The sequence below is a fragment of the Cuculus canorus genome, chromosome Z (genome assembly GCF_017976375.1).
Source record: "Cuculus canorus isolate bCucCan1 chromosome Z, bCucCan1.pri, whole genome shotgun sequence".
Taxonomy (NCBI): domain Eukaryota; kingdom Metazoa; phylum Chordata; class Aves; order Cuculiformes; family Cuculidae; genus Cuculus; species Cuculus canorus.
In genome coordinates, this window is record NC_071441.1 from 42,312,680 (window position 1) to 42,338,873 (window position 26,194).

The window sequence follows — 26,194 nt, forward strand, 5'->3', positions numbered from 1 at the left end:
ATACATTTGTGGCCTAGGAGAGGAGTCTCTCCATGACAGACCAGACCTATGGTGCCTTATCCCCTGTGGAAACTGTTTATCTGTATACATAGAAGTTTGCAAACTTATTTTCACGCGTTCCTTTCTGACCATATTCATAGAGGAAACACACAGAAATCTCAAGGTCTTGTCTATGCATGAAAAAACACTGTCTGAAATAAGCAATAGTTTTCCCAAGCACACCCATTATGACTGTAGGGTTGGAGTCCTTAAACAGAGGATGTCAGTGAGACAGAGTTGTCTGTACTTGTAGTACTAATGGTGTGTAGTACTTGGTGCGTTACTCCACGATGTTAGCAAGTACTACAACAGAAATGCTAAGCCCTATCAGTGTACTTTCTGTCTTGATAAGGTCTTTCTGCCAACAAAAGCTAATAGAGGTGTGTGCAGCAATGGCAGCTGGAAACAACAGTTTACACACATTAAGTGACTGTAATAGCAGTGCCTGTCAGAAACATAGAAGATCTTTTGTTGTTAACAGTTTGTATTTGTGTGGCTGCCTTTCCTCTGGGACTTAGGATCCAAGGTGGGCTGGAGAAGGACTTAACTATGTGATACCTGAATAATGCCTAGAATCTGTGCAGAAATGGACATTTAATTTCTGGAAAGGCAGCACTGTCTGAACAGAAGAGTCCTGGGTCTCATACATCTGCTAAAGCTGAAAATGCTGAGAAGAAAAGGGGAAGAGAAGGAGCATGGGGGGCTGTCCTACTAGTTTTTCATTGTTCAGCAGGGCTGGTTCACAGCAAAATGCCTGACTGTGTCCAGTTTGTAGAAGGAAGAGAGAAGATTTCCAGCGGTTTGGGAGTTACCAGTAATTCACATGTTAGGGGCTGTTTTTAAAATATGCGAGGAAGGGGAAAAACATGAAATAGAGGGCAACATGTATAAACTCCTCCTTCCTGATCTGATCCTTAGTTAGTAGAAAGAAGGAAAGAATGCTGATGTCAGCCAGCTGCTCTGATTTACACCAGAAGTGGCAAACTCAAACCACCCACCAGGTGGGCACTGATGCCCTCCCACATAGTGTGATCAGAACCATGGCTCTAAGAGTGACCACTAGCAGCTGGGAAGTTGCAGGCTATTCTTCCTTGTTCTCCCTGCCCCCCCCCCCCCCCCCCCCCCCGCCTCTCATCCTTGTTCTATGCTCCATCCCAGAGAGCTGGGACACTATCAGAGAGCTTTGTTTATTTGGGAAAAAAAATGTCAGTTGGGGGAAAGCTGTGAGTGGAAACAAATTGTGCTGATAAGCCTTCTGACTGTATTTTATTTTGCTGAGATTCTTAACAAATAATCTTTATGCAATGCAAACCTGGCTTATCAGGCTAATGCAGATTGTCTGAAATGCTTATCTCCATGGACCAGTTAGCTGGAGTGATCCCCTTTTCACAATGAGTAGAGAATGAAGAGCTGCACACAAGCCTACCCCTCCCTCCTTCCAATCATTGCCATTTACCGGCAGTGAACCGAATGGCTCTGATTTCCAAACTCATAAATAACACAAGGCTTCAGAGCTGAGTTGTCCTGTGTTTTGAAACAGTTGTTCAGCTGTGCAGGGAGCCTGAGTCGGCTGGGAGGGGCATGGGGGCAGTGCTGGAAAAGGAAAAAAGAAGTAGTCTCTGGTTTGTTGCGCCTTTCTAAGAAGAACAGTCTATGTTTAAGACAACTTTTAGTGCTAGAGATAGCACAAGCTCTTCACATAAACTCATGCATTTGTTACTCTTATTAGTGGGCCAGGCCCCTGACATTTGGGTATGTTTCCTTGGCATGCTTTTTGCTCCACAGCTTTGCCCACTGTGTGCTCGGGAGCAGTTGCTGCTATTTCTAGGCTGAAGATTTATGTTGAGAAACATGCCCACTGCTCAGGAGAAGGTTTTTTCCGTCATTCTGCTCATGCTTTATATGAATTCTGTATACCTCATGTGGGTCAGGTTTGGGTTCCTGGGGAATATATGGTGGCTAAATAGCTGTTTTGTCCTTTCCAGAGACAGAAGCATGGAAAAAAATAATAGCAGCTGTGCAGAAGCTTTATTGTTCCGGCTGCTGAGCTCTGGGGAATATAAAAAAAAGTCTATGTCTGGGAACTCTTGATGAAGCAAACAGATGCTGCTGTTGTCTCTGTGTCGTTATGATCTGTGGCAATGCTCTCTCTTTCCGGGACATTGTGAGATGCCAGATGACCTGCATGAGGTCCTAGCCCTTTAATTTGAAAATACAGAAAAAGCCTGTACTAGAGTGTTGTGTCCTAGTGAAGAAGGGGCCTGGGTATGTGCAAGTTCTCTCACCTCGGTTCTGCCTCTTCCCATTTTGGATGCTTTTCTGCTCAAGAGGCAAGGGTCTAAGTTCAACACTGGGTGCAGTGGCACCTCACTAAGCTACAGTTGTACAAAGAAATAAGGCTCCATAGGAAACAGGCTTCCCACAGCACACAGCACAGAGAAATGCTAGTGAAGTTGCTGTCAGTTCCTCATTCGTTTTGGCATTTGGGCAGATGCTAATATGAAGGATTAGTTTAGCAACAGAAATGAACTTCCTCAAAGCAGAAGAGCTTCTTTACCCTAGGATGCAGTTTATCCATTTATATTGATAGTAGTTAACTGCTAAATCCAGGAATATGAGTTACACCAAAACATGGAAATATTTTGGCAATACCTCTACTGTGGAACATGGAGATATTGCTACCATACTGTATGTTGGGCACTTTGCATGGCACGCTACATCCCATAGCTGCAATGGCTGCCCAGCTTTGTACATGATGCAAGTCAAATCACATCAGCCAGCACCTGGAAGGAGTTACTTTTACCAGGTAGCACTAAGGTTTGAGCCCTGGTCTCTGTGCAACACACAGTGAAAGAGCAGCTCTTTGTGTCATAGCTCCTCACAAGAAAACCCACTCAGTGGAGATGACTGCGCATGTACTGTCAGCACACAGTCTCATCTGCCGGCTGCTTCCCGGGTTTGTTCTTGTGCTTTTTACCCAAAAGTCAGAACTGGTTTCCTGTTCTTGCTTCAGAAGATGAAGAGAAATTGAAGAAACAAATGGACAGGATGACTTGATATTCTGTAATGTCCCTATTTAACTAGATCACTCTGCAGCATTATTCATTCACGCTGTTATTGGCAAGAGTAGGAAAGACACATTGCACTGCAAATCTCTTTAGGTGGTATCTGTGAATGGCAGCTGTCACACAGATCTTCAGAGACCAGAAACCTCCAGTCAAATACAGCAGACATAAGTGAATAAGTAAAGCAACACTAGCTTCTGCAGACCTAGCTGTGAGGATGGAGTGTGGTCCTGGAAATAAAGGCTCACAATTAGTCTTGGGCGATTACACTCCAGCATTTGTACTGGAGGATTAAATTTAATTGTGTCTCTTCTTATAGGAAGCCCAGTTTTTGTTTCCTTGGAAGGCTAGGAAAGCTCTTATGGTTGCCCAGCCTAACTGATGTCCCTCTGCACAATGGAAAAATGTCCAAATTCTTCCTCTTTACCTGGCTTTGATGTGCATGCATATTAGAGAGTGCAGCTCGTGCTACCTGCTATTCCTAACCGGGAGATCTGTGTTCCCAGTTATTTCTACTCTGCGGTTAACATGTTTCCCAGCTTGGAGTCTCACCCCTTCATCATGGGTGGCTGTTTGGTGTGCAGATCTGGTTCTGTTGAAGCAAGCAGCTGAACTCTTCTTGTTTTGCCAGGACCGGGACTTCATCCCATATCCTTCTGGAAGAGCTTGACTCAGCCCCAGCTGATGCCCTTATTCACTGCTGAGTCTTGTAGTACATCCAAGGGGCATTCAACTTCCCTTCTCTTCACTTCTTCTTTTTCTAGCCTGCATTCTGAGATGCTGCAGGAGTTAGCTGTCCTTCTGTATGGGAGGTCTTAGACTCTGCTTGTGGGATAGCTGTTTTGCAGGCTTATTCCTTCCCCCTTGAACGTGCAGCTGGGTTAGTCTGGTGGATCCTGCTGTCCTGGATGACTGGACTGTGTTATAGTTTGTGGGCCATAAAAAGATAAGATGTTGGGTGTGATGCTTTGTGAGCCTTGAGCATACTTGTCCCCATGTCACTGTATTGTTCTTGGAGGTATGGTGGAGTGTGGTGAGGTGTGGACTACAGCCTGAGAAGTTCTCTGGTTATATTAGAGCAAGGGTTGGGTCTGTTTTGCTCCCAGCTAAGCTGGATAGTGGTGAGTACAGCCAGAAACTTGGCTCTTGTATGTGCAGGACACTTCTACCCATCTTCTTTCTGCAGTGAGTCTGCATGAGCCTTGCAGGGAAACCAGGAGGATCCACACAAGCTGGCCCTTTTCAAAGGTGATGGCTGTTCCTGACAATGCCAACTGGCTCAGATTTCATTTCAGCTTCCTGGAGACTAATGCAGACAGATCAATTTAAGGGCTGCACACAAGAAGCTGCAGCTCCTCAACCCTCCCTCAGATAATAATAAAAATATGCCACTGCTTTTCTCCTTTCTTGAAGTCCCCAGGAGAGAATTAGCTGGTGCTGCAGGTGCAGCTGTCCTGCAGGGTAGTGAGAGCAATGAATAGTAAGGTTTTTAGCTCAAGCACACTAAGGCTGTTCAGCAGCCATTGGATAATCCTCTTTTAATCAGATTATGTAAATCACTACTTCAGCATCTCTATTCCATCTCTCATCCCCATGCTTTCCAAGCTGGAAATAAAAGACACTCTAAAAAGAAACATGTAGGCTGAAAAAAGGTAGTGCTGCTGAAAGGGGTGGGCAGAGAGTGCCAAGATGAGGGGCAAAGGAGAAGGGCTTTGTTTCCATGCAGATGGGTGTTCCTGCTTGGCAAAGCAGTGGGAGACACCAGCAAATAGAAGGTTGGGAGTGGGCACTGCCTGTGTATTAATGGCATCTCAGTACTGGGTTGGGGAGGACAATGCTGGTGTACTCCTTGCAGCCAGCACTTTGCCCTGGGATGTTGCTTTCGGTGCACTGAAAGAGCATCTCTGATCTCTTTGGTGCAAAATTACTAGCTGCCCTTTCTTTTGAGCTCATGATGTGCTATGAGTTTGTTCCTTCATAGTGTAAAGCCCAGCATCCCAAGCAAGATTTGGGTTGAGAGGTGCTGTCAGCAATGTTAGTCTCTGAACACAGGGACCAATCTGAATGAAGGGATGTATTGTCAAAAACAGCCATGGAAGCTGTGTCTGCAAAGCCTGAATATACAGGCTCTCTGTGAGCTAAAAGCTGCTTTTATGCTTTAGTGCATGCATGGTATTCACATCCTCTGAGTCTGGGTTTCATACAGGATTATGTCTTCCTGAAATGCTTGTCAGGAGCCTAGGCAATCACAATATCTCACTCGTTTCATCAGTACTCAAAACATGGCTTATGGCACGCTCTGGGTCTCTGAGGCTGACACATTTTCATCCAGCTAGGGGTAATGGTGGGGTTTTTTCCCCACAAACTGGAGTAGAAAGCTTAGGAAGGCAAGAGAGGTCAGTTACAACTTAAGCAGAGGAGCTGAGAGCTTGATATTCTTTGTGTGGCCACTAAAAGCCACCCAGAAAGCTGAGCTGACCTATGTTTTCTGTATAATACTCCAGGCTGAAAGCAGTTCCTTTTGTTTGTGACAAAGATGAGACTGCCTCTATCATGGCAGATATGATATACTGGAGATGATATTTTTCCACCCCAGATAAGGTTTTCTTTACATAACTCACAGCTTTGGGTACTCACAGAGGATCAAATCAATTTTTCGCCCCTCTCCTTCTCCACACTGTTCAACACACATCCTGATACTTAGATTTTGATCACAGAAGGTAGGCAAAGCTATCCCAAAGGGCTACTCACAGGCTATTAAAAATATTGCACATACAGAGTTCAGACCCCACAGGCCCAATGGTTCAGGCTAGTTATAGGACACATCTTCCTTTCATAGGCTCAGATGACACAGGGGTGAAAACATGCTAATGTGTACATGAAGGACTTTACTGGTGTTAACAGAGCTGCTTCCCTGTGCTGTGACAGGAGTGGCTGTGATGCCTGCGCTGCAGGAACAGTACTCTCACTCAGGTGGGAAATGGGCACCCTGGTCCAAACTATTAGGAGTTTCTGACTGACCTTGCAAAATGATTTTGGAAAGGCAGATATGCAGATTGCAGAGTTCTCACCTTGAGGAATTCGCCAAGAATTTGTCACTTTCTGTCTGCTGTTGTATTTTGTAGAGCCAGGGGAATGTAAAGAGATGTATAGCACAGTCCTTTTATGGAATACAGGTGAATTGAAAGAAGAATGGAATGATTTTTGCAAGCTGTAGACCAGCACTCTTCTACAGAAACCGATCAAACTACATCAGTTTATACCACCTGATCATCTGAAATATAGAGATGTATTTATAAACAATGGAAACAAAGCAATCGAAAATGAAAATTGAAATTAATTGTACCATCTGCCTGTCATTAAGGCAGCAGTAAGGGCATACATGCATAACTGAGAAAAAATAAGATGGCAAAACTTTAAAAGCAAATGAAGGAAATAACCTTTCAGAGTCTGAATAGTAAGCAGCTCTGGTTTGGTTGGTTGGGTTTTTTTTATATGAAATGGACTGTGTGATCATAGTGAACCCCTGAGAGGCTGGGTTTCTTGGATCTTACCTTTGCACACACAAGCACAGCTACTTTTGCAAGAGGAGCAGTCTAAAGCACCAAAACTGAGACCTCTCTGAGGATTTCAACTGCAGCCATTCCACAGCAGCAACCTGCACTAAGAAAAGATGTTAGGGAGATTCAGAGCAAATTACCTTGCTCCTTGCAAGAGCACACCTCAAAGAGAAAGCCACGTGGTTTCAAAGACTTGCATGTGAAGAAAGAGAACTTGCCAGACCATGCAAAAGCCTGGCAACTCTTAATGCATCGAATGCAAAGAGCTGAGGTTTGAATGTTTTGCTTGAAGTCATACTAGAAATTAAATGTCTCAGTCCCTACCTTTTGTCATTAGGTAAAAGACTGTTGTAAAAGACACGAACCCATCTATGCCAGGGCTCATGTTCTGAGCAGGAAGGTTTTCTTACATTCAATTCCATGTTTCTTTCAGTCCCTGCTTTGAGTGATGCTTAATGTGATGGCCTTGCTGGTGCGAGCTCAGCATTTTGTGTCAGTGAAAATGGCAGCTGCTGATTATGTCGGATGACTGCCTTGTTTTCTTGTGTTTTAAGTGGTTTCCAAAGAACTTTCAGTGTGTAAGTATGTCTGTGTCAAAGTGAAAACAAGCTGCTAGCCTCTTCTCTCCTTCTCCCAGTGGAAGGTTTAGAGAAACATTAGGTTTTCAAACTCTTTCTCCTGTGGCTTAAACATTTTCTTCAAGGCTATCAGCAAGTTTCAGCACTAAAAAGGAAAAGGTTTTTGGCTTCTAGCAATAAGCCAAAAAGTGTGGCCAGAATTCAAAACACCCCCTGATGTGTGTGTTTTGTTAACTCTGACAGGAGATTCAAAACATTACAAAAAGTTCCAGATGATGGAAGTTCAATATTTCAGCAGGTTGCATGTAGCTGCTGTTCTGAACCTCAAGCAGCCACCAGCTCACTATATTCAAAATCTATTGACCTAAATTTTGTTTTTAAAGGGCAGGAACCCAGACGTGTATAACTGCTTCTTATTGTTCCCATCTGTAGCGTGTGGCTCCAAAATCACAGTGACAACAAGGCTATATAGCCTTTTCTTGTCCATCACTTTATGTGTGCTGAATTCACCAGACTGAAGGCGGTCACACAAGAAAGGGGGAAAATTAATTTGAACGCAGGCCCATCTTCTGAAATCTCTGCCCATATTTACAGAGGATTCTCTTTGATTTCCTGTTCATCTGCAGTAAGAGGTTTGCTGGAGAAACACAGGGTTTGAGGGTTGAACCAGTGTGAAACACAAACATGCCATCTGACTGTTCCAATTGGAGAGGCTTCTGTTGGCCTTGGAGGCTGTGTAGCAATAGGATAAAGCCTTTTGTTCCTGCTTGCATACCACAGTCACATATGCCAGAAACAGCTTTCCTTCCTTTTAGAAAGAATAACTAGAGTTACTCCCTTAGAATGTTTCAGTGCCTGGAATTTAAATGTTGGCATGCCTAATTTCAAAAAGGGACATGAGAATCCTAGTTTTGAGGACGTTCGCACTTTGTTACTACCCACATGTACATGACTTCTTCGAAGTGGCCAGCCCTCACAGCTTCTGCTTTGCAGAGCCACGCCTGTAAATGTTGTTGGGTGAATCGGAAAACTGGGACTCAACTTCTCAGTATCTTCAGGAGGAAAAATGTGGCCATTACACCAGCAAACATGCTAGTATCAACTGCAGTTTGGAGGTAGAGTGCAAATTACAGAATATATTCTGTTTCCCTTGACTTTTCATGGACTTAGAATCATAGAATCATAGAATCATAGAATCATAGAATAGTTTGGGTTGGAAGGGACCTTAAAGATCATCTAGTTCCAACACCCCCAGCCGCCACTCCCACCCTGCCATGGGTAGGGACACATCCCACTAGATCAGGCTGCCCAAGGCCCCATCCAACCTGACCTTGGACACCTCCAGGAATGGGGCATCCACAGCTTCCCTGGGCGACCTGTGCCAATGCCTCACCACTCTAATGGTGAAGAAATTCTTCCTTATATCAAGCCTAAATCTGCCCCTCTCTGGTTTATACCCGTTCCCTCTCGTCATATCACTTCAAGCCTTTGTGAATAATCCTTCCCCAGCTTTCTTTTAGCCCCTTCAGGTACTGGAAAGTCAGTATAAGATCTCCAATAATAATGGGTGGCTGCTAAAACCTAGATCCACTGCAGATAAAGAAACACCCCAGACTCCAAGGAAACCATCAGGATGGATCTTATCTTTCTCAGCAGAAATTTTTGTGAGGAAGAGCATACCCATAGTACAATATTGCTTTCACCACACTTGTTCCCCTTTCCTTGCCCCTAGCTAAGCAAATACAGATTGTTCCAGGCAGAAGTAATGCCAGGACTATAGGGATGTTTTTATTGATGATGCATTGCCCCTGTTGTCATGTCACTACCAAGTATGGAGAGGAAGCTGAGTGTGGTCAGTGTGATTCATTGGTGCCAAATAATCACAGTTCAATAAGAAGCTTAATAAGAGACAGTGAAGCAGACCCTCATGTAAGACCTCTTCAGACCGATCCGGCAGGGTAGAGAAGACCCTTAAAGTTGGCATAAAAGTGAGCATCCCTGTGTCATTCCATGAGCATCCACAATGACTTGACATCAGCACTGGCTTAGCATCTGGAACCTCCTGCCCAGGGCCTGACAGTGGGCCACAGCGTGTCCCATTAGTAAAGGAAAAAGTCCCACTGTGCTTGCAGTAGATGGAGAACCTTCATGCAGTGGCCTTTCAGAGGAGGAAATTTGGGCTGCAGAGTGCCAGGGGACAGTGGAGAGCAGGAGAGCAGGGGAAAGGTGAGGATCTCCTGGGTGCTGTGGGTTGCGCAGCCTTAGCTGGGCACCACAGAGGTGTTTGGGAAGAGTAATTCCCTTGTATAACACAGGGGAGAAGAGGAGATCTTGTGATATGGCTGAAGCAGTAGAGGCACAATGGTGTCTTTTCTGAAGTACTTGGGAGGGGGCTAAAATGCCCCTTTTCCTCCTCATGTTTCCCCAGTGAGGCAGGTTTCTCGTCATGAGCCTGGCTCTGGAGAAGACATGGGTGAAACCTATATCAAACAGCAACAGGAGCAGACCCAGCTCTCTTGTTTGAATAGATGAGTGAGAATGAATAGCATCCTGTCCAGTCCCTCTCCCTGCAACTATATATTTTATAATGTTTCTGCTGATCAGGTTTTAAAAGCCCAGTGAAGTTTCCAAGCAGTTAAGGACGAAAAACTCCAGTTCTCTTCCCTTTCTGGACTGGCAAGCCCCCTTCCTCACCTTCCGTGCTGGCTGGAGCATCTCAGGGCAGACTGCGGATATATAATGGGTGTGAGGAAGTAACAGAGAGAAGGGGCACTCTGCAACTTTCCAATGTAAATTACATGGAAATTAGGCTCCTGTGAGGCCAAAGGCCTCTCTGGAATAGGGCCTTTAGTTAACATAACACTTGTGCTAAATGAAGCGGTTGACACAGCTTTCAGACTGTAGTGCCACTGTTAATTTACCGTGTGAAAGGACTGAACCTCCAGTTGAGCTCTGTGGGGACGACTTGCCCTGACAAGGACCTAGGGCTGGTTCTCTCTGGAGAGCAACCACATCATTCCACCACTGGGTTGTGAATACTTATGGGGGCAATCCTGTTTAAAAAAAAAACATTTACAGTGCTTTTAAAAGCCCAATAGGTGAGTCCTACCTAGTCTGCTCACTGTTTTGGGTCAGGTTGTGTGGGTAAGAGATGAGCTTTATTAGAGCTACACAGAGGAAAACCATAGAGTGTGCTTAAAGCTAACTTATTGTAAAAGCAGGCATCTTCCTGTCCCAGGATTGCAGCAGAGTGATTAGCTGGGCCTCCTCCTTCCCCATCCCTTGGTCCCGTTTAGTATTGTGTTGCTCCCAGTGTATAAGTTCTTCTGCTCTTGTATGCAGCCTTGCTCTGTATGCTCTTGTTCTCCCTATTTACTCTTACTTTCATCCAAAGCAAACTCCCAGCACCTACTGGATGAGTGGATGGAGGTGCAAATGAGGTCATATGGGTTCCAAAGGCTTTGTGTGTTTGTAACAAAGCTATGTCCTTGTTAGCTTGTGCCTGGGGCAATTTTATGGCTATTTTGCTATGAAGATAGTTGTTACCCAAAGGGAGGGTGAGGCTGGATGGACCAGTCTTTATCATGGGCAAATACGCATGTGCTCCAGTACATTGAGATGTCAGCTTACTTCCCTGTTGTACTTGAGCTGAGAGGAAGTTCTGAGGCCAACCAAGGAGTGGAGAAAGAAGTCTATTTCACTGACCCTGTGTCCTAGCCACAGAATTATGGAGCCGGTTCATCTTTGCTGTAAAAGGATGAATTAAACCTACCCTTAATGCACTGTGTGGGCCTCAAAGTGAAGGGCAAGCTAGTAGATGTGTGAATTCACACATGCAGCCTCCTGTTGTCACGCAGACTCAGGCAGAGGTCCAGCACAGGGCCTGGGGGGGCCTGGGGCAGTGCTGATCACTGACATTACAGCAGCTGTAGCTGTCCTTCAGGCTGTAGAAGGTGCTAGTTGTGACTGTGAGTGAAAGAGAGCTTTTCCCCAAAAAGATAGTGCAGAATGGATTTGCGTGCACATGGTCACTCCCACAGCCTGAGCATGCTTGCTCTTAGAGCAGAGAGAGAATCTCCTGCTTAGGAATACAATAAATACACTAGCCTATTCTCAGTACTGAGTCATGTTAAACACCCTCTAGTAGTATTTCAAATAGACAAAGATGACTTACAGTGCAGAAAGCTGAAAGCCATCAAGAAAGACTTTAGGACTCTAGGGAGAATGTTGGAGAGCTCTGGGGCGCAAGTAGTGTTTAGCTCCATTCCAATGCTAAGGAATGAGAAGCAGGAGGTCAAAGAGAAACAGTTGATTAATGCCTGGGGCTTTGGGTTCTTTGATCATGGGGTGACCCACCCACCCTCAGGCTTTCTTACTAGGGATGGGACATGCTTGTCTCCTGCGGGGGACTAAAGTCATTACTAAAAATCTAGCTAGGCTCTTAAATAGAGCTTTAAACTAGATGTGAAGGGGGAGGGGGACAAGACCAGGCTAGTTGGGAGTGAGCCTGGAAGTGGGACTCCTGTAACTGAGACATCGCATGCTGGAGAGGACCACCAGTACTACCTCAGAGCGAGTGGGGGTCATTATACCTGGGGACAGTAAGGATGAAACTGGCACTGTGGAGTTAGTTATTCCAAGGACCAGTCAATCAGGAATGAACTCTATTCCCTTTATGAGGGCTGAAGGTTTGCCAGTCCAGCTGAAATGCATTTACACCAACGCACGCAGCATGGGCAATAAGAAGGAGGAGTTGGAAGCTGTTGTAGGGCAAGGTGACTACGATGTTGTTGTCATCACGGAAACGTGGTGGGATGATTCATATAACTGGAGTGCAGCCATGGAGGGGTGTAAACTCTTCAGATGTGACAGGAAGGGTAGGAGAGGAGGTGGTGTAGCCCTCTATGTTAGAGAGTGCTTTGATACCCTGGAGCTCGGTTATGGTGAGGAAGGGACTGAGTGCCTGAGGGTTAAAATCAGAGGAGCCCACAAGAAGGCAGATATTGTGATGGGAATCTGCTACAGACCACCCAGCCAAGAAGAAACAGCTGATGAGCTCATCTATAAACAGCTGGGGATAGTCTCTAGGTTGCTACCTCTTGTCCTCATGGGAGACTTAAATCTTCCTGATATCTGCTGGAAGTACAATACAGCAAAAAGGAAGCAGTCTAGGAGGTTCCTGGAGTATGTGGAAGACAATTTCCTCACACAACTGGTAAGTGAGCTGACAAGGGAGGGTGCCCTCCTCGACCTGCTGTTTGTGAATAGTGAAGGTCTTGTGGGCGATGTGACGATTGGAGGACTCCTGGGACAAAGCAGTCATGAGATGATAGGGTTTTCAGTTCTACGTGTGATGAAGAAGGGGATTAGCAAAACAGTCACATTAAACTTCCAGAGGGCAGACTTTGACTGTTCAGAAGGCTGGTTAGCAAAGTCCCATGGGAGACAGTCCTTAAGGGCAAGGGACCCAATGAGTGCTTAGCGCTCTTCAAAAACGAAATCCTAGCAGCTCAGGAGCAAGCTATCTCCATGTTCTGGAAAAGGAGACGGTTGGGGAAAAAAAACAGCTTGGTTGAGTAGGGAGATCTTGAGAGATATCAAAAAGAAGAGGAATGTCTATGAGCTTTGGAAGAAGGGACAGGCATCTTGGGTAGATTACAGGGAGGAAGTGAGATTGTGCAGGGAAAAAATCAGGAGGGCTAAAGCCCAGCTAGAAATCAAACTGGCTAAGTCTGTGAAAGATAATAAAAATCTTTCTACAAATACATAAACAAGAAAAGGAGAACTAGGGAGAATATTCAGTCCCTATTGGATCCAGAAGGAACAACTGTGACAAGAGATGAAGACAAGGCTGAGGTACTTAATACCTTCTTTGTCGCAGTCTTTAATAGTAAGTGAAGTTGTTCCCCTGTGTACAAACCCAGGAGTTAGAGGAGCAGAATGAGGCTCCCATGATCCAAGAGGAGGTGGTTAGAGACTTGCTTGCCCAGCTAGACACCCACGAGTCCATGGGGCCGGATGGGATCCACCCAAGAGTATTAAAGGAGCTGGCGGATGTGCTTTCCAAACCCCTTTCCATCATCTTCCAGTGGTCCTGGCCAAGTGGGGAAGTTCCACTGGACTGGAGGTTGGCTAATGCTGTGCCCCTCCACAAGAAGTGTTGCAGGGAGGATCCAGGGAACTACAGGCCTGTCAGTCTGACCTCAGTGCTGGAGAAAGTCATGGAACAGGTGATCTTGAGTGCTCATGAAGCACATGCAAGAGAACCGGGTGATCGGGCCCAGTCAACATGGGTTTACGAAAGGCAGGTCTTGCAAACTAACCTGATCGCCTTCTATGACAAAGTGACTTGACTACTGGATGAGGGAAAGGCTGTGGATGTGGTCTTCCTGGACTTCAGTAAAGCCTTTGACCCAGTTTCTCACAGCATTCTGCTTCAGAAACTGTCAGCCTCTGGCCTGGACAGGCGCACACTCTCCTGGGTTGAGAACTGGTTGGATGGCCGGGCCCAGAGAGTGGTGGTCAATGGAGTTAACTCCAGCTGGAGGCGAGTTACAAGTGGGGTTCCTCAGGGCTCAGTACTGGGTCCAGCCCTGTTCAATGTCTTTATCAATGACCTGGATGAAGGCATTGAGTGCACCCTCAGCAAGTTTGCAGATGACACTAAGCTGGGTGGAAGCATGGATCTGCTGGAGGGTAGGGAGGCCCTGCAAAGGGATCTGAACAGGCTGAACCGCTGGGCTGAGACCAATGGCATGAGGTTTAACAAGGCCAAATGCTGGGTCCTGCACTTGTGGCATAACAACCCTATGCAGTGCTACAGACTAGGAGAAGTCTGGCTAGAAAGCTGCCTGGAGGAGAAGGACCTGGGGGTGTTGGTTGACAGCTGACTGAACATGAGCCAGCAGTGTGCCCAGGTGGCCAAGAAGGCCTTGTATCAGAAACGGTGTGATCAACAGGTCCATGGAGATTCTCCCTCTGTACTCGGCACTGGTGAGACCACACCTTGAGTACTGTGTTTAGTTCTGGGCCTCTCACCACAAGAAGGATGTTGAGGCTCTGGAGTGTGTCCAGAGAAGAGCAACAAAGCTGGTGAGGGGGCTGGAGAACAAGTCTTACGAGGAGCGGCTGAGAGAGCTGGGGTTGTTTAGCCTGGAGAAGAGGAGGCTGAGGGGAGACCTTATTGCTCTCTACAACTACCTGAAAGGAGGTTGTGTAGAGGAGGGAGCTGGCCTCTTCTCCCAAGTGACAGGGGACAGGACAAGGGGGAATGGCCTGAAGCTCTGCCAGGGGAGGTTTGGGCTGGACATCAGAAAAAAATTTTCACGGAAAGGGTCATTGGGCACTGGAACAGGCTGCCCAGGGAGGTGGTTGAGTCAGCTTCCCTGGAGGTGTTTAAGGGATGGGTGGACGAGGTGCTGAGGGGCATGGTTTAGGGATTGTTAGGAATGGTTGGACTCGATGACACAGTGGGTCCCTTCCAACCTAGTGATTCTATGATTCTATGGTTTTTGAATAAGGATTGCATTTCTGTTGCTGGAAGCACAAGGTCAGGGCTGACTAAATAAATTTTAAAAAGATATCTCCCCCCAGTAAATAAAAAAAAAGAGAAAAAAATAAATTCTTGCCATGAGCAGTTTCCCTTTTTTTCTGTAAAGTGCAGCTGACCTAGCCAAAGTTGCTCTAAGACTAGTAAGCAGAGTCTCAGCTACTGCCCCGTATCAGCCTCAGAAAAGGGCAGAGGGCGCATGGTGAGAAGAGAAAAGGCAGGATAGAGAGAATCTCCTGGGAGATGCAAAACAAGCTCCCTGGATTGCTAGGACTAGTGGTGACACGCGCCAGACAAAGGACCTGCTACTCTATAAATGAGGCAGCCAGGACCAGCACTACACTGACTTCAGTGAGAGCAAGCTCTGCAGCCAGGCACTGCAAAAGCAGTCAGGAAAGAAAAATAGGAAGCATCTGATATTTCTGTCTGTTTGTCTGCTGACCAGGGTGCAAGAGCCACAAGCACCTGTGACGGGAAAAGTAAGTGACATTCTCCTCTTCTTTTTACAGCATTGCCTCCCCTCTTCAGGGCATATCTTGCAACTTCCCTAGGAATGCCAAAGTTTTCTGCAATAGTCTTTTACCGTCCATTAGATTTTTATTTCCTATCATGGCACTTCTCAATCTTGTCATCAAAAAAATCAAGAGTAAGGCACGAAACAAACAGAATAGTCTGGGTAACATAATAGTTACAGATACAGCCCTGTACAGGTGGCTGTGTTTAATAAAGAGAAGTAACAGTGTTGCCCTGGTTTTGTGCCTGGACTTTAAAAATTCATAGTATCTCCAGAGATTCAATGAATCAGACCTCAGGAGAAATTATTGATTGGTTTCTACATTTGAAAGAAATGTCGATGCTTAGGTGTGGAGCAAATTATTGTGGTTTTAAAATTATTGTTTCTACTGATCCCTGATTTTCTTACATCATAACTGTATAATATACACTAGGCAAATTCATTTATACCACTGCAAAGTGCTGTAAATGAGAGTTATTGCACTGATGCAAATGATTACATGGAGTATCATAGACTCCCTGAGTTTTGAATGAAAACTTCACAGATTTCTCTAATGGTGTTCGATATTTAAAATATTATTGGCAAAAGCACAGATAATCATGAATTCATTAGACTTTACTATATGCTTTTGCACTACACTGTGTGGAAACCTTATGAATGTCAATAGGTAAAGATGTGAAGAAAGAGTTTTAAATTCCAGTTCTCACATATTTAAAAATATTTTAATGGTCACCTGTTTTACAGCTGATGCGTATATAAAATTCACAGGTATTTGAATTTTGATCCATTCAATAGTTCAGTTGGGAGGAAAAGCTTAGAAATGTTATTAATTGTATTTCCACCAGTAAATATTAAAGACTCTCAGATTTGTAAAAAAACCTTTGGAAACTGCCAATCAAGAACATGTTTCTATTTCTGGGGTTAACCTTCTGCACAAAGATGCATTTGTCTGAGAAAGTTAATAAACAATAAAACAAGCATTTTTCTGGAGTAGCTGTCTCTATCCTTCCTGATTTCCATGGAACAGAATATGGCAATATTTAATTACCGGAACCTTTTTCCACCATGCATTTATATATTGTTTCAGATAAAAATAACAAAAGTAAGTGCAGTTCAGTTTTACTGCTTGTTTACATAAGCCATTAAAGTAGTTGTGATATGAGCAGATAATCCAAGAAATCAAGAGCTCACGGAGTTTGCATGCTAGGTAAAAAGCTTGTGAAATAAATGCAGGTGCCCACAGTTGTGTGGTTGAAGTAGAGATGATCTTCACACTCATCTTTCTATCAGGCATAAACCCACGGAGGTTATGACATTGAAGGTAAAATAGGATTGTGGTCCTTGTCTTGCAGCGGTTTTGTATCACACTTTTGGAAGTAATGATTTGCTGCAGTAGTTACATTCTCCATGCTTATGCTTCCTGGGGTGATGTCACCGTGGTCAGTAGACTAGTTTTAACTGGTGTCTGGTAGGCACTGCATACCACCATCAGGATGTTGTCACAATTTCAGTCTTGCTTTTCTTGAAGTCAGAGAGAGATTTGCCTCAGAGCAGACCTGAATAAAATGCAAAAGCAAATATTTTCTGGAGCTCCAAATATAACACAAGATCTACCTGCCCCTAGATGCACAGGTCCCTTATAGCCTTGGATTTTCCTTTCTCTGCTCCTAATAACTCCTGTAACAGCATGAGCTGCTGCAGATTGGTCTTTGCCAAGCTGTTAGACATGCAGTATGTGGACCCCTCCTTCCTTAGATGTCAGACTGACCATAAGGAGGATGTGGACTTCCCTACATATCTAGACAAGGCAAGGAAATCAAAACAAATGAACACGTCTCTTCTATCACCTTACTGCCTCGTAGTGGCAGGTGCAGAGAAAGATGTGCAGGAGAGAGTGCTGTAACAGGGTGAGAGCAAATATCTGGGTAGAACAGGGATTTGCATGCTGGATCTGGAAAAAAATGTGTTCATATAAAACTCTTGCAAGACCACTAAGCTGTTTTTCTTCTTTATGTTAACCCTGAAGCACAAAGATAGTGTCTATAGGTAGTGTTTGGGAAGTTCATTTGGCAGAGACTGTTTTTAAAGAAACCCACTAGAACTGTAGTTCAGACTTTTATACAAGAACCTTAATAGATATGGGACCAGGAGGACAGAGAAGCACTTGTCCAAGAAAGGCTCTTCGATCTTTCTGAACAGAAAATAAGACGAGTGCAAGTTTAGTTTAGCACATAAAGGCAATATTCCTTTCACAGCTTTGCAAGCTGTCACATCCATGCCAACACACTAGACCTCCATTTAGCAAAAGCTGTTGCAGCCCATGAGTGGGTTCTTTGTTTTATGCAGAACTGTGGTATAAATCGACTTTCCTAAAAGGAACACAGAAAGCATTAACAAGATGGGAGCCACGGATAAAAAACCCCAAACCTTTCCTCAACTGAACCTTTCCTTGAACAAGTTTCTCAGTCTCTACTGCTAAGTTTTTAGCTACACATTTTGTGCTTTCGCAAATGCCTGCTGAGTGGCAGCCCAATGCTTTACAGACCTACCTTTCCCAAGGCAGCCTTAGGGAACACAATGCCAGGGTGACCAATCTGCAGACTAGGCCAAATTCTTAGAAAGAAGCAAGCTTTCTCCCCTGCTGAATATCTGCACCCTCTAGGAGGACAACCAAACTACAAAGCTGTGCAACACAGGGGCAACACTGGGTCAGGCAAAAAACTTGCCTTTTGAAGCTGTGATCACTTACAGACTAGTATCCGCAAACGTGAATGCTGACTTAATCTTGAAGACCTTTACACAGTTGCTTTTGAAGACTACAGCATTGTCCGTTTTCTAAAATTTAATGAGAGCACAGCGTAGCTGTGAGAGTTTCTGTAAATGATGCTCCCAAAAGCAGAGGTTCCACTATGGGCATTTTGTCCCATGTTTACACAGTCTAAAAAATGTAAATCACTCTGTCAACACTAGCGTTTTTTTGTAGAGCTTTTGGTTCTCTTTTGCTGTATTTTGGGCCATGATATGATTGTCAGATAACACTCCCAACAGAGGCATGAGGCAGTGAAAGGAGCCCTTGTTTACTCCTGAAGTATCTCATCTTCCCACATCTTATTTGAAATAAAATGAAGTTCAGTGCTGGTGTTAGAGATCAGCCTGCAAGAGCTGGAAGAGGCTCTTGGACAGGAGTACAGGTGCTGAGATACAGGGAAAGGGTGATAGAAAGAGGGGCTTGAGAAAAGGGATGCAATGTTCCCTCTTCTCTTCCTTCCCTTTCTGATTGTTGGAGCAGATTTACTGCTAGGCTGGGGTTTTTTCTTTGCACAAAAAGTCACACATTATGGACAGGCAGTGTAATATGTTGTGACATCCATGCTCAATCTTCCTCTCTGTGTGGAGCTGATTTCCATGCTCTGAGGTTCGCATGAGATTGAAGAGGGAAACAATGAGCTTCCTCCTTCTCGTCTTCTTGGATCACGCTGATACAAAGTGAACAAAGCGCAGCAGTGAGGAATGATAGCTAGAGAATCTTTGCTTCCTGCAGTAGACCCCGCTCACAAGCACCCACATGATACAAAAAACAGGCACCATCTGCTTTTCTGTTGCCATTTACTTAAGGGCTGAGGGGACTTCACAAAACGGAATGCAATGTGTTAAATAACCAGTTTTAGCAGGCACTGGGTTTCCCCTGTGGAGTAACAGCGTGGCACTTCAGGTTCACTGTAAGCACGCCAATTCTCGCTGGCAGCAGGCATCTGCTGTCTGATTAAGATTTGCAATAGTAGGTCTCCAGTGGCCAGTTTCAAGATGGATTTAACTTCACTGAGATCAAAGGTATGACTTGAGGGAGGAACTTTCTCATCCAAGATCTTTATTTAATAGCAACCTGCTAATTAAGACTGAGTGCTAGGCTCCTGGCGAGTCCCCTGCCATCCCTCAGACATTAACCGCTGGCTCAGGGGCCATTTGCCGGGGAATGTCCTAGCAGAGACGGTATTTGTCCCTAAGCTGCTCTGCTGCCGAATTGCCTGAAAGGCTTTTGCATAGAGAGGCTGTGAGAACGGCTGCTAGGGAGGTTAAGGTCTTCATCTTTTCTATTGTTTAGTCTTTTGTCTGGTGACAACTGCGGCTGCATTAACCCCTGCCAGTATTCCCCTTTCTTCTCTCCGCACCCCCTCCCCCCTTTTTAATATTTTTGAAAGGGATAGGCCAGTGGTGTATTTTGTTTTTTTCTCTTTCTGATTGTTGGAGCAGATTTACTGCTAGCCTGGGGTTATTTCTTTGCACGATTCTCTCTGCACACTGCAGATGTGGATCTCACCTTATTACACTGCACTTACCTACTACGTCTCGATGTGTTTTCTTGATTGAGTTAAATCCTGTCCTCAGTGGCAACATTTTGCTCTTGAGAGCAATTCTGCCAGTGAAAATGGTGTAACCTTCCAGATTTACATCTTTGAGAGCAGAATTAAAATCCTGGGTTTCTTTATTCTCAGCTAAATGTGAGGCTGGTAACCTGTGGTTAGTGAAAGTGACTAGAAAGCACAGGATCCAGGCTTGTAAGTTAATGCAATTTATCTGTCCATGATATGTGTGATTTCTGTACAGATTAAAAATGGATCAGTGGGATATAAGCTACATGCAGACACTAAACGATACATATTTTATGTATTATTGTAAGAATATATGGCTTAGATGTACAACACCAGCCAAGACTTAAAGCTGCAAGTAATATCATATTAAAAGCCAAGCTTCGTGAAGAGGATTGGAGATAATGGAGGAAAAGGAGGAAGGGAATGAGACAAAAGGAATGGAAATCAGATCCCTTGTCAGTAAACTGGCTGCATTTTATCAAGAAGGTGCTGTGATTACAGAGAGTTCAAGGGCTGTGTAGGAGAAAAGAAGCTGTGTTGAAGCATTACAATTACTGCAGAACTAGCTGAACAACAGGAAACCCACACAAGAAAGGGAAAAAGGAGAGAGAAATTTGAAGGGCAGATATGTAAGGAAGAGGATTACACCTGAAATGAAGCTCCTCTTAGAGCTGTCAATGCAAGAGGAGGCTCTGGGGGAAAGGAGGAGCTGTTGTTTGCTGGTCTTGAATAAAAGTCAGAAATAGAAACACACATTTTTTAAGAGCAAAGCAGGAGCTGGTCTCACAAAGATGTCTGTTTGGTGACAAGGCTTGTGACCACAAATGTAGTATTGTCCTTTCCAACGGCCAGAGAAGGGAGACAAAGAAAGCACAGTGTGAAGGAGCAGACTGGGATTATTTTTCCACCAATAATACTACTAACAGGACAAGATGATCTGTTCACAGCATCAGGGCTGGATGATGACCTGCTTTCCTGGAGTGCTGCATTGGGAAATCTCTGCAGCCACAGAAAGAGAAAGAGCAGACCCTGTGTTGGTATTTCTAGCTGAGAAGTAAAGATGCATTCAGCAAGCCCAGACCCACAATGCAGAGAATTACTGAGCAGAGACTGGAAGGGCTGGCAAAATACAATCCACTCAAGCCATTAAAAGAAACGAGGAAGTCCAAATAACTTTCCTTATGTTACAAAAAACAGCTGTCTTTGTACATAGATAAATTTGTCTTAAAAAAACCCCAAAACAACAGCCCCAAAACCATCAACATGGGAGAGAATGAGAAAAAGAGAGAAGGGGAGAGAGAGCGGAAAAAAGCAAGTGGCAGTCTGAATTTCACATGGATTCAAGCAGTGGCTTAGAAGAATAAAACTGTTAAGGCAAATGATTTGCCTTGGGGAGTGACCACATTGCAGTACTGAGGAGCTCTGGAAGTCAGTGTTTAAAATCCATATCACTGATGTAGCAGTATTCTTGCCAAAAGGTACTTGTTAGCTGTTTCATATAGGTGCAAAGTAACAATTAGTGTTGTTCACATAGCACAGACCAAAAGTAACACATGGAGTAGGATAATAATAAAAAGAGATACAATCCCCATTCAGTCTCACCATTAGTCTACAAAATATATGGAAAATTCTCAGCAATGTGAGAATCGAGGGTTTGTTTTCTTAATATGCCTTTCATGAAGCAAGAGACAATTTTCTTGTTCCCTAAAGACAGAGTAGACAATTGTGCCTGACAGTAATTTCAGACTTCTATCAAAATAGAAATGTGTTCGCTTTCTAAATGCTGCGGCCGAGAGGAGCCTGTGAGGTACTGGAGGCGTGAGCATAGCCATATGTAGTACACATGGGTGCATCTTAGCTGCATCTCTGACTGAGGTCTCTGAACACAACTCTGACATAGTTTATGATGCTGTAACTGTGTTTCCCTGGTGATTTGTAATCAGTGTTGGACTGGGATTTGAAGGAGCTGGGAGGGAATTTCCCTGTCTGTCATGCATGTCTTGTCTCCCTGCCAGAGAACCCCAATTAACCCCCAAGTCACAGTGGGATTTCTTTGTTCAACCAGGCTATTACCATGTACTTTGGTAAACCCTGAGTGTTTGCTCAGTATGAGGCTGCTTCACATTGACACTGGATCACAACTGGGCTGTCACCTCAAAATTTCCTCTCTCTGGGGTGAGAGGTGCTATCCCAACTGCTCCCCGATCCCATGTGTGACTTCTGTAAGGATGTGTTTTCCAATGAATATAAAAAGCTGAGATTTTCACAGGCTTATAAGGGTAAGTGGAAACATTTGTCCTTTAGTCTTTTGGCTGCAGATAGTTTTTCCCTGCTCCAGCTGTCTGTGTGCCATTGGCATAAAGAGCAGCTTCAGAAATGCAGAAGTGAGTTTTTCCAGCAGGGCTTGAAAAGAGAAGGGACAACACTTTCCAGTGGTGCTGAGAGGAGGATTAGGGCAATCCCAACACGTTCTGACAACCTTGCAGGTAAAGAGTATTTAAAATTACTGCACACCCCTTGCACAGTGCTCTTCTGTTGCCAGGTCTGCTCTGGGTACTGGGTTCCCTCTGCTGCTCAGCTCTGTGCGGCGGGGTGGATGGATAACACCTGAGTAGACATTTTGGGTGCGATGCCTGCACTTTTTGTAGGAATAGCACTTCCCCTCTGCAGCCTGCATTCATGGCACTTCTTGCTTAGTTCTGGTGACTCTCAGAGGCTAAAGCAGAAGCCTGAATGGATCAGACTGGGAGTTCTGCCACTAGCAGTGAGCAGTCAATGCAGGCTGGGTAGGGAACCAGACTTACTTCCCTGGAGAAATCTCCTGAAATAACCATAATTACAAGTGTCTGTAGTGTTTGTTCACTGAAGGCTCATGATGAAGGTCCACCTGAGTCCAGCCATGAGTCACAAACCTTGGGCCAACTGGGAGCAGCCCCCAAGAAGGTGTGAACTTGGGCTGGGAAAGCATGGATATCTTCTGCCCTGGGCCCGCCTGGTGGGATGACTAATGCTTTGACTATTGGGAAATTTGCTGCAGGAGAAGGATCTCTCAGGAGCCTGGAAAAGGTGGGCTTGTAGCAGCATCAAACGGTTGTATGAGGAAATGAAACTCCATTTACTCCTTTGAGAAGCCCTTAATGGGGTCTAGCATCTGGTTGCTCCTGCAATGCTTACGATCACAGAATGACAGAATGACAGAATCACTAGGTTGGAAAAGACCTTCAGAATCATTGAGTCTAACCATTCCTATCAACCACTAAACCATGTCCCTGAGCACCCTGTCCACCTGTCCCTTAACTCCAAGCATGGTGACTCAAGCACCTCCCTGGGCAGCCTCTGCCAATGCCCGATGATCCCTTCTGTGAAAATTTTTTTTCTGTTGCCCAGCCTGAACCTCTGCTGGCAGATCTTGAGTCCATTCCCCCTTGTCCTGTCCCCTGTCACTTGGGAGAAAAGCCCAGCTCCCTCCTCTCTACAACCTCATTTCAGGAGTTGTAGATAGTGGCTGTGAACAGCAACATGACTTTAGGGATTAAGGTGATTCTGTGCAGGACATGCAGGACAAAGGCACCAGCCAAGGAGGGAGAAAATCAGAAATGCCTACCACCAGTCTGTGCTCACCACTGTCAAGGAGTTTACAGTGCCCTCACCATCTCCTTTACTTTGCAGCACCTTGAGAATGACAAGGAAGATCTTCACCAATACCAGGGAGCGATGGAGGCAGCAAAATGTGAACAGCGCCTTTGCCAAGCTGAGGAAACTCATTCCCACCCACCCACCAGACAAAAAGCTGAGCAAGAATGAGACACTCCGTTTAGCTATGAGATACATCAACTTCCTTGTCAAGGTCCTGGGAGAGCCAGGCCTGCAGCAGACAGCAGTGGCAGCACGGGGCAGCATCCTGGGGTTCTTCCAGCAAGCCCCGCACTTGCAAAGCATGGAGGAGCTGATGCTGATTGAAAACTGTGGTGTCTCCTCTCCTGGCATGAGCAGCAATATAGTAGAGTATTGGTCAGAGACATCATCTCCCTAGCAGACAATGAGACATGCAGTGTTGGTGTTAGTCTGATTGTCCCCCTCTTTTTGCATAATCTGTGGTTTGCTTCTCTATGTATTGTGATTATTTATTTGTATTTATTACTGTTTTATTTGGTATAGGGTTTTATTTAATAGGGAAGGAAATCTTTGTTCAGCCAACAACCTGGAAGACCAGGCAGAGAACTTGCAGCCCCTAGGAACTTGGAAGTGCTTACTGCTGTCACAGAAGAGTCCAAGCCAGAAGGGCCTTCTGCCTTGATCTCATCCATATATCAGATCATAGGAATTACTCCAGTGTTTCTTGCAGGGAAAGAGATTATTCTCCCGTGCTATTTCAAGTAAACGCTACCAAGCTCAAGAATGATGACTGCACTATAAAATTTGTCCAATCCTCAGTAGTGAGGATTTTAATGGGATATTTGCCACAGCCCTCCACTAGACTAATTGCACTCACTCTTGAGCCTATGAATCTTATTTCCAGCTTGATTATTGTTTTTTAAAGTAGATATCCTTGCCCTTCAACCTGGCTACATCTTTCTGCAGCAGACTGGAGGAATCCCTAGTGTTGGAACCAAATGCTATTAAACAAAATCAAATATTTGGTTAAAGTAAAAAAATGCAAATTTAAAATAAAAGAACAGATAGTCATAGATGAATTTCAGTCGGTTCAATAGGCAGAGTAAACCTCCTCTGTGTAAGTGACAGCTTGCACGTCAAGAAAGCTGGTCAACTATGCTCCTGCTGCCTTAAAAAAAAACATTAAACAGGTTGGTGGCTAAATGTCTTTGTTCTTCAACAGTTGTGGCAATGGGGGAAGTCCTGTTTCTGGAGGGAGGTCCCAGGAAATAGGCCTCAATGAGGCACTGTGAAAACCTTCATGGAAATGCCAGTGAGCAGTGCACCTTCTGACGCTGAGCTGCCTTTTAAATCCTCGCCAACTGCCAGATACACCAAATAAGCCAGGGCTGGCTCTGCTAAGTGTGGATTGGGCTGTCCTGTGCATTGACAAAGGTGAAGGTCTGATAGAAAAAGCAGCTCACCCCATCCAGGTCTGGTGCATTAAGGTACAGGAGTACCAGTGGACAGATTTTGAACAAAATTAAAAAAAAAAACAAAACAACAAACTGAAAGTGTTCGTGGTGATTTCATTTTAGTTTTGAACATTGCTAATCATCGGTTTGTAATTCTTGCATTTCTGAGCTTTCAGAGCCAAGGACTGCACCGGAGTGAAAAATCACTTAGTCTTGCACAGTTCATGAAATCAGTACTGTTTTCTCCCCATCTGTTTCCACTTCAGTGTTACTGAATGGAGTCACAGCCTCTTATGCACAGCACCTCAAAGGTAATAAGTTCTCCTCGTAGCTTTCTGTTGACTTGCTGGGTGTTACAGTGAGACAAATTTGTCCAAATAAACCAGAGCACTTACTGGCAAGGTGTGATGTGCTATTTGGACTATCATCCCCTTGCTGTCCTATGGAACGCATGTTACAAAGGCAAGACAAAACATCTTGTGAGTGGAATTATTGTCGAGAAAGAAACCTGGCAATTTTGTTACATAACATTTGTTATATTTTCTATCCTAAAAAGCTTCCCTTCTTGTTATTGCTTTGGTTCATATCAGCTCTTTCTTTGTTGTCCTTTCCATTTAGGAGCTCCCTACTCTCATGTTCAACATGTATTTCACTAAATCTATCTACCAAAGATATTTTTTTTTCTGGTCAATTTTATTCTTTGTGTTTTGCGGATTTCTTATCTATATAATCATGAACAAATACAGTGTAACTGATCACATGCTGTGCTGTATGACATTTTTAACATCTAACATATTCCAAATAAAGTACTTAAGAAACTAACCTTTCTCTTTTTAAATGTCTATAAAATTTCATTTTACATTTCCATACTGCTTTGTAGAAGATACCAAAAACATTACAATGTGATTTACAGTAGCCAATTGTTCTGCTGTTCAACACTAAGGAAAGAGTCTTGGTGTTAGAGACAACATTATCATGTGATGAAGAATGACAGGAATTCTTTGGTTATTATAAACTCTTACACTTCTTGGTTGAATTATATTTCAGTCTACATGCTAAGAAGAGTACTACCACCTCTTGAAAAAGACAGATAAGTTAAATTTCATTGTGCAACACTGATGTGTTTGTCTTCCAAATATTCATATATCGATAGATTTTAACCAACTCCATTTTAAAGAGCAAGATAGGCACAACCTACAGCTTTGGACTGGAGTCGAAGTTCAGATGTAAAAACTCATTCAAAGTTGCAGAGAGCTTAGGATGTAAAGCTGCTCTTTCTGCCTAACGGCTACTGAGAACAACTTAATCCACAGTTGAATATAAGGCTGGGAGTAGAAGAGGAAGCATTAGGATGAGGTTTTGAGTTTTATGTTTAACTGGACCGTCACAGCCCTGACACTACTCTGATACACTGAGAGTGGGATTTCTATTGGCACTATATGTGTCTGCG

At 44.4% G+C, this 26,194-nt stretch overlaps 1 protein-coding gene across 3 annotated transcripts; it reads left to right on the forward strand.

Annotated features, from left to right (window-relative positions):
- Positions 1–12,283: 12,283 nt before the first annotated feature.
- Positions 12,284–25,754, forward strand: TAL2 (TAL bHLH transcription factor 2). Of its 3 annotated transcripts, none has more exons than XM_054054642.1 (2): positions 12,284–12,457; positions 23,345–25,754. In XM_054054642.1, exons 1-2 carry the CDS (start codon positions 12,429–12,431, stop codon positions 23,706–23,708), a joined length of 393 nt encoding a protein of 130 aa, XP_053910617.1. In that variant the 5' UTR covers positions 12,284–12,428; the 3' UTR covers positions 23,709–25,754. The 3 variants fall into 3 exon arrangements, with proteins under 3 accessions (XP_053910617.1, XP_053910618.1, XP_053910619.1); XM_054054643.1 differs by lacking the exon at positions 12,284–12,457 and adding an exon at positions 15,171–15,270; XM_054054644.1 differs by lacking the exon at positions 12,284–12,457 and adding an exon at positions 19,063–19,136.
- Positions 25,755–26,194: the final 440 nt, after the last annotated feature.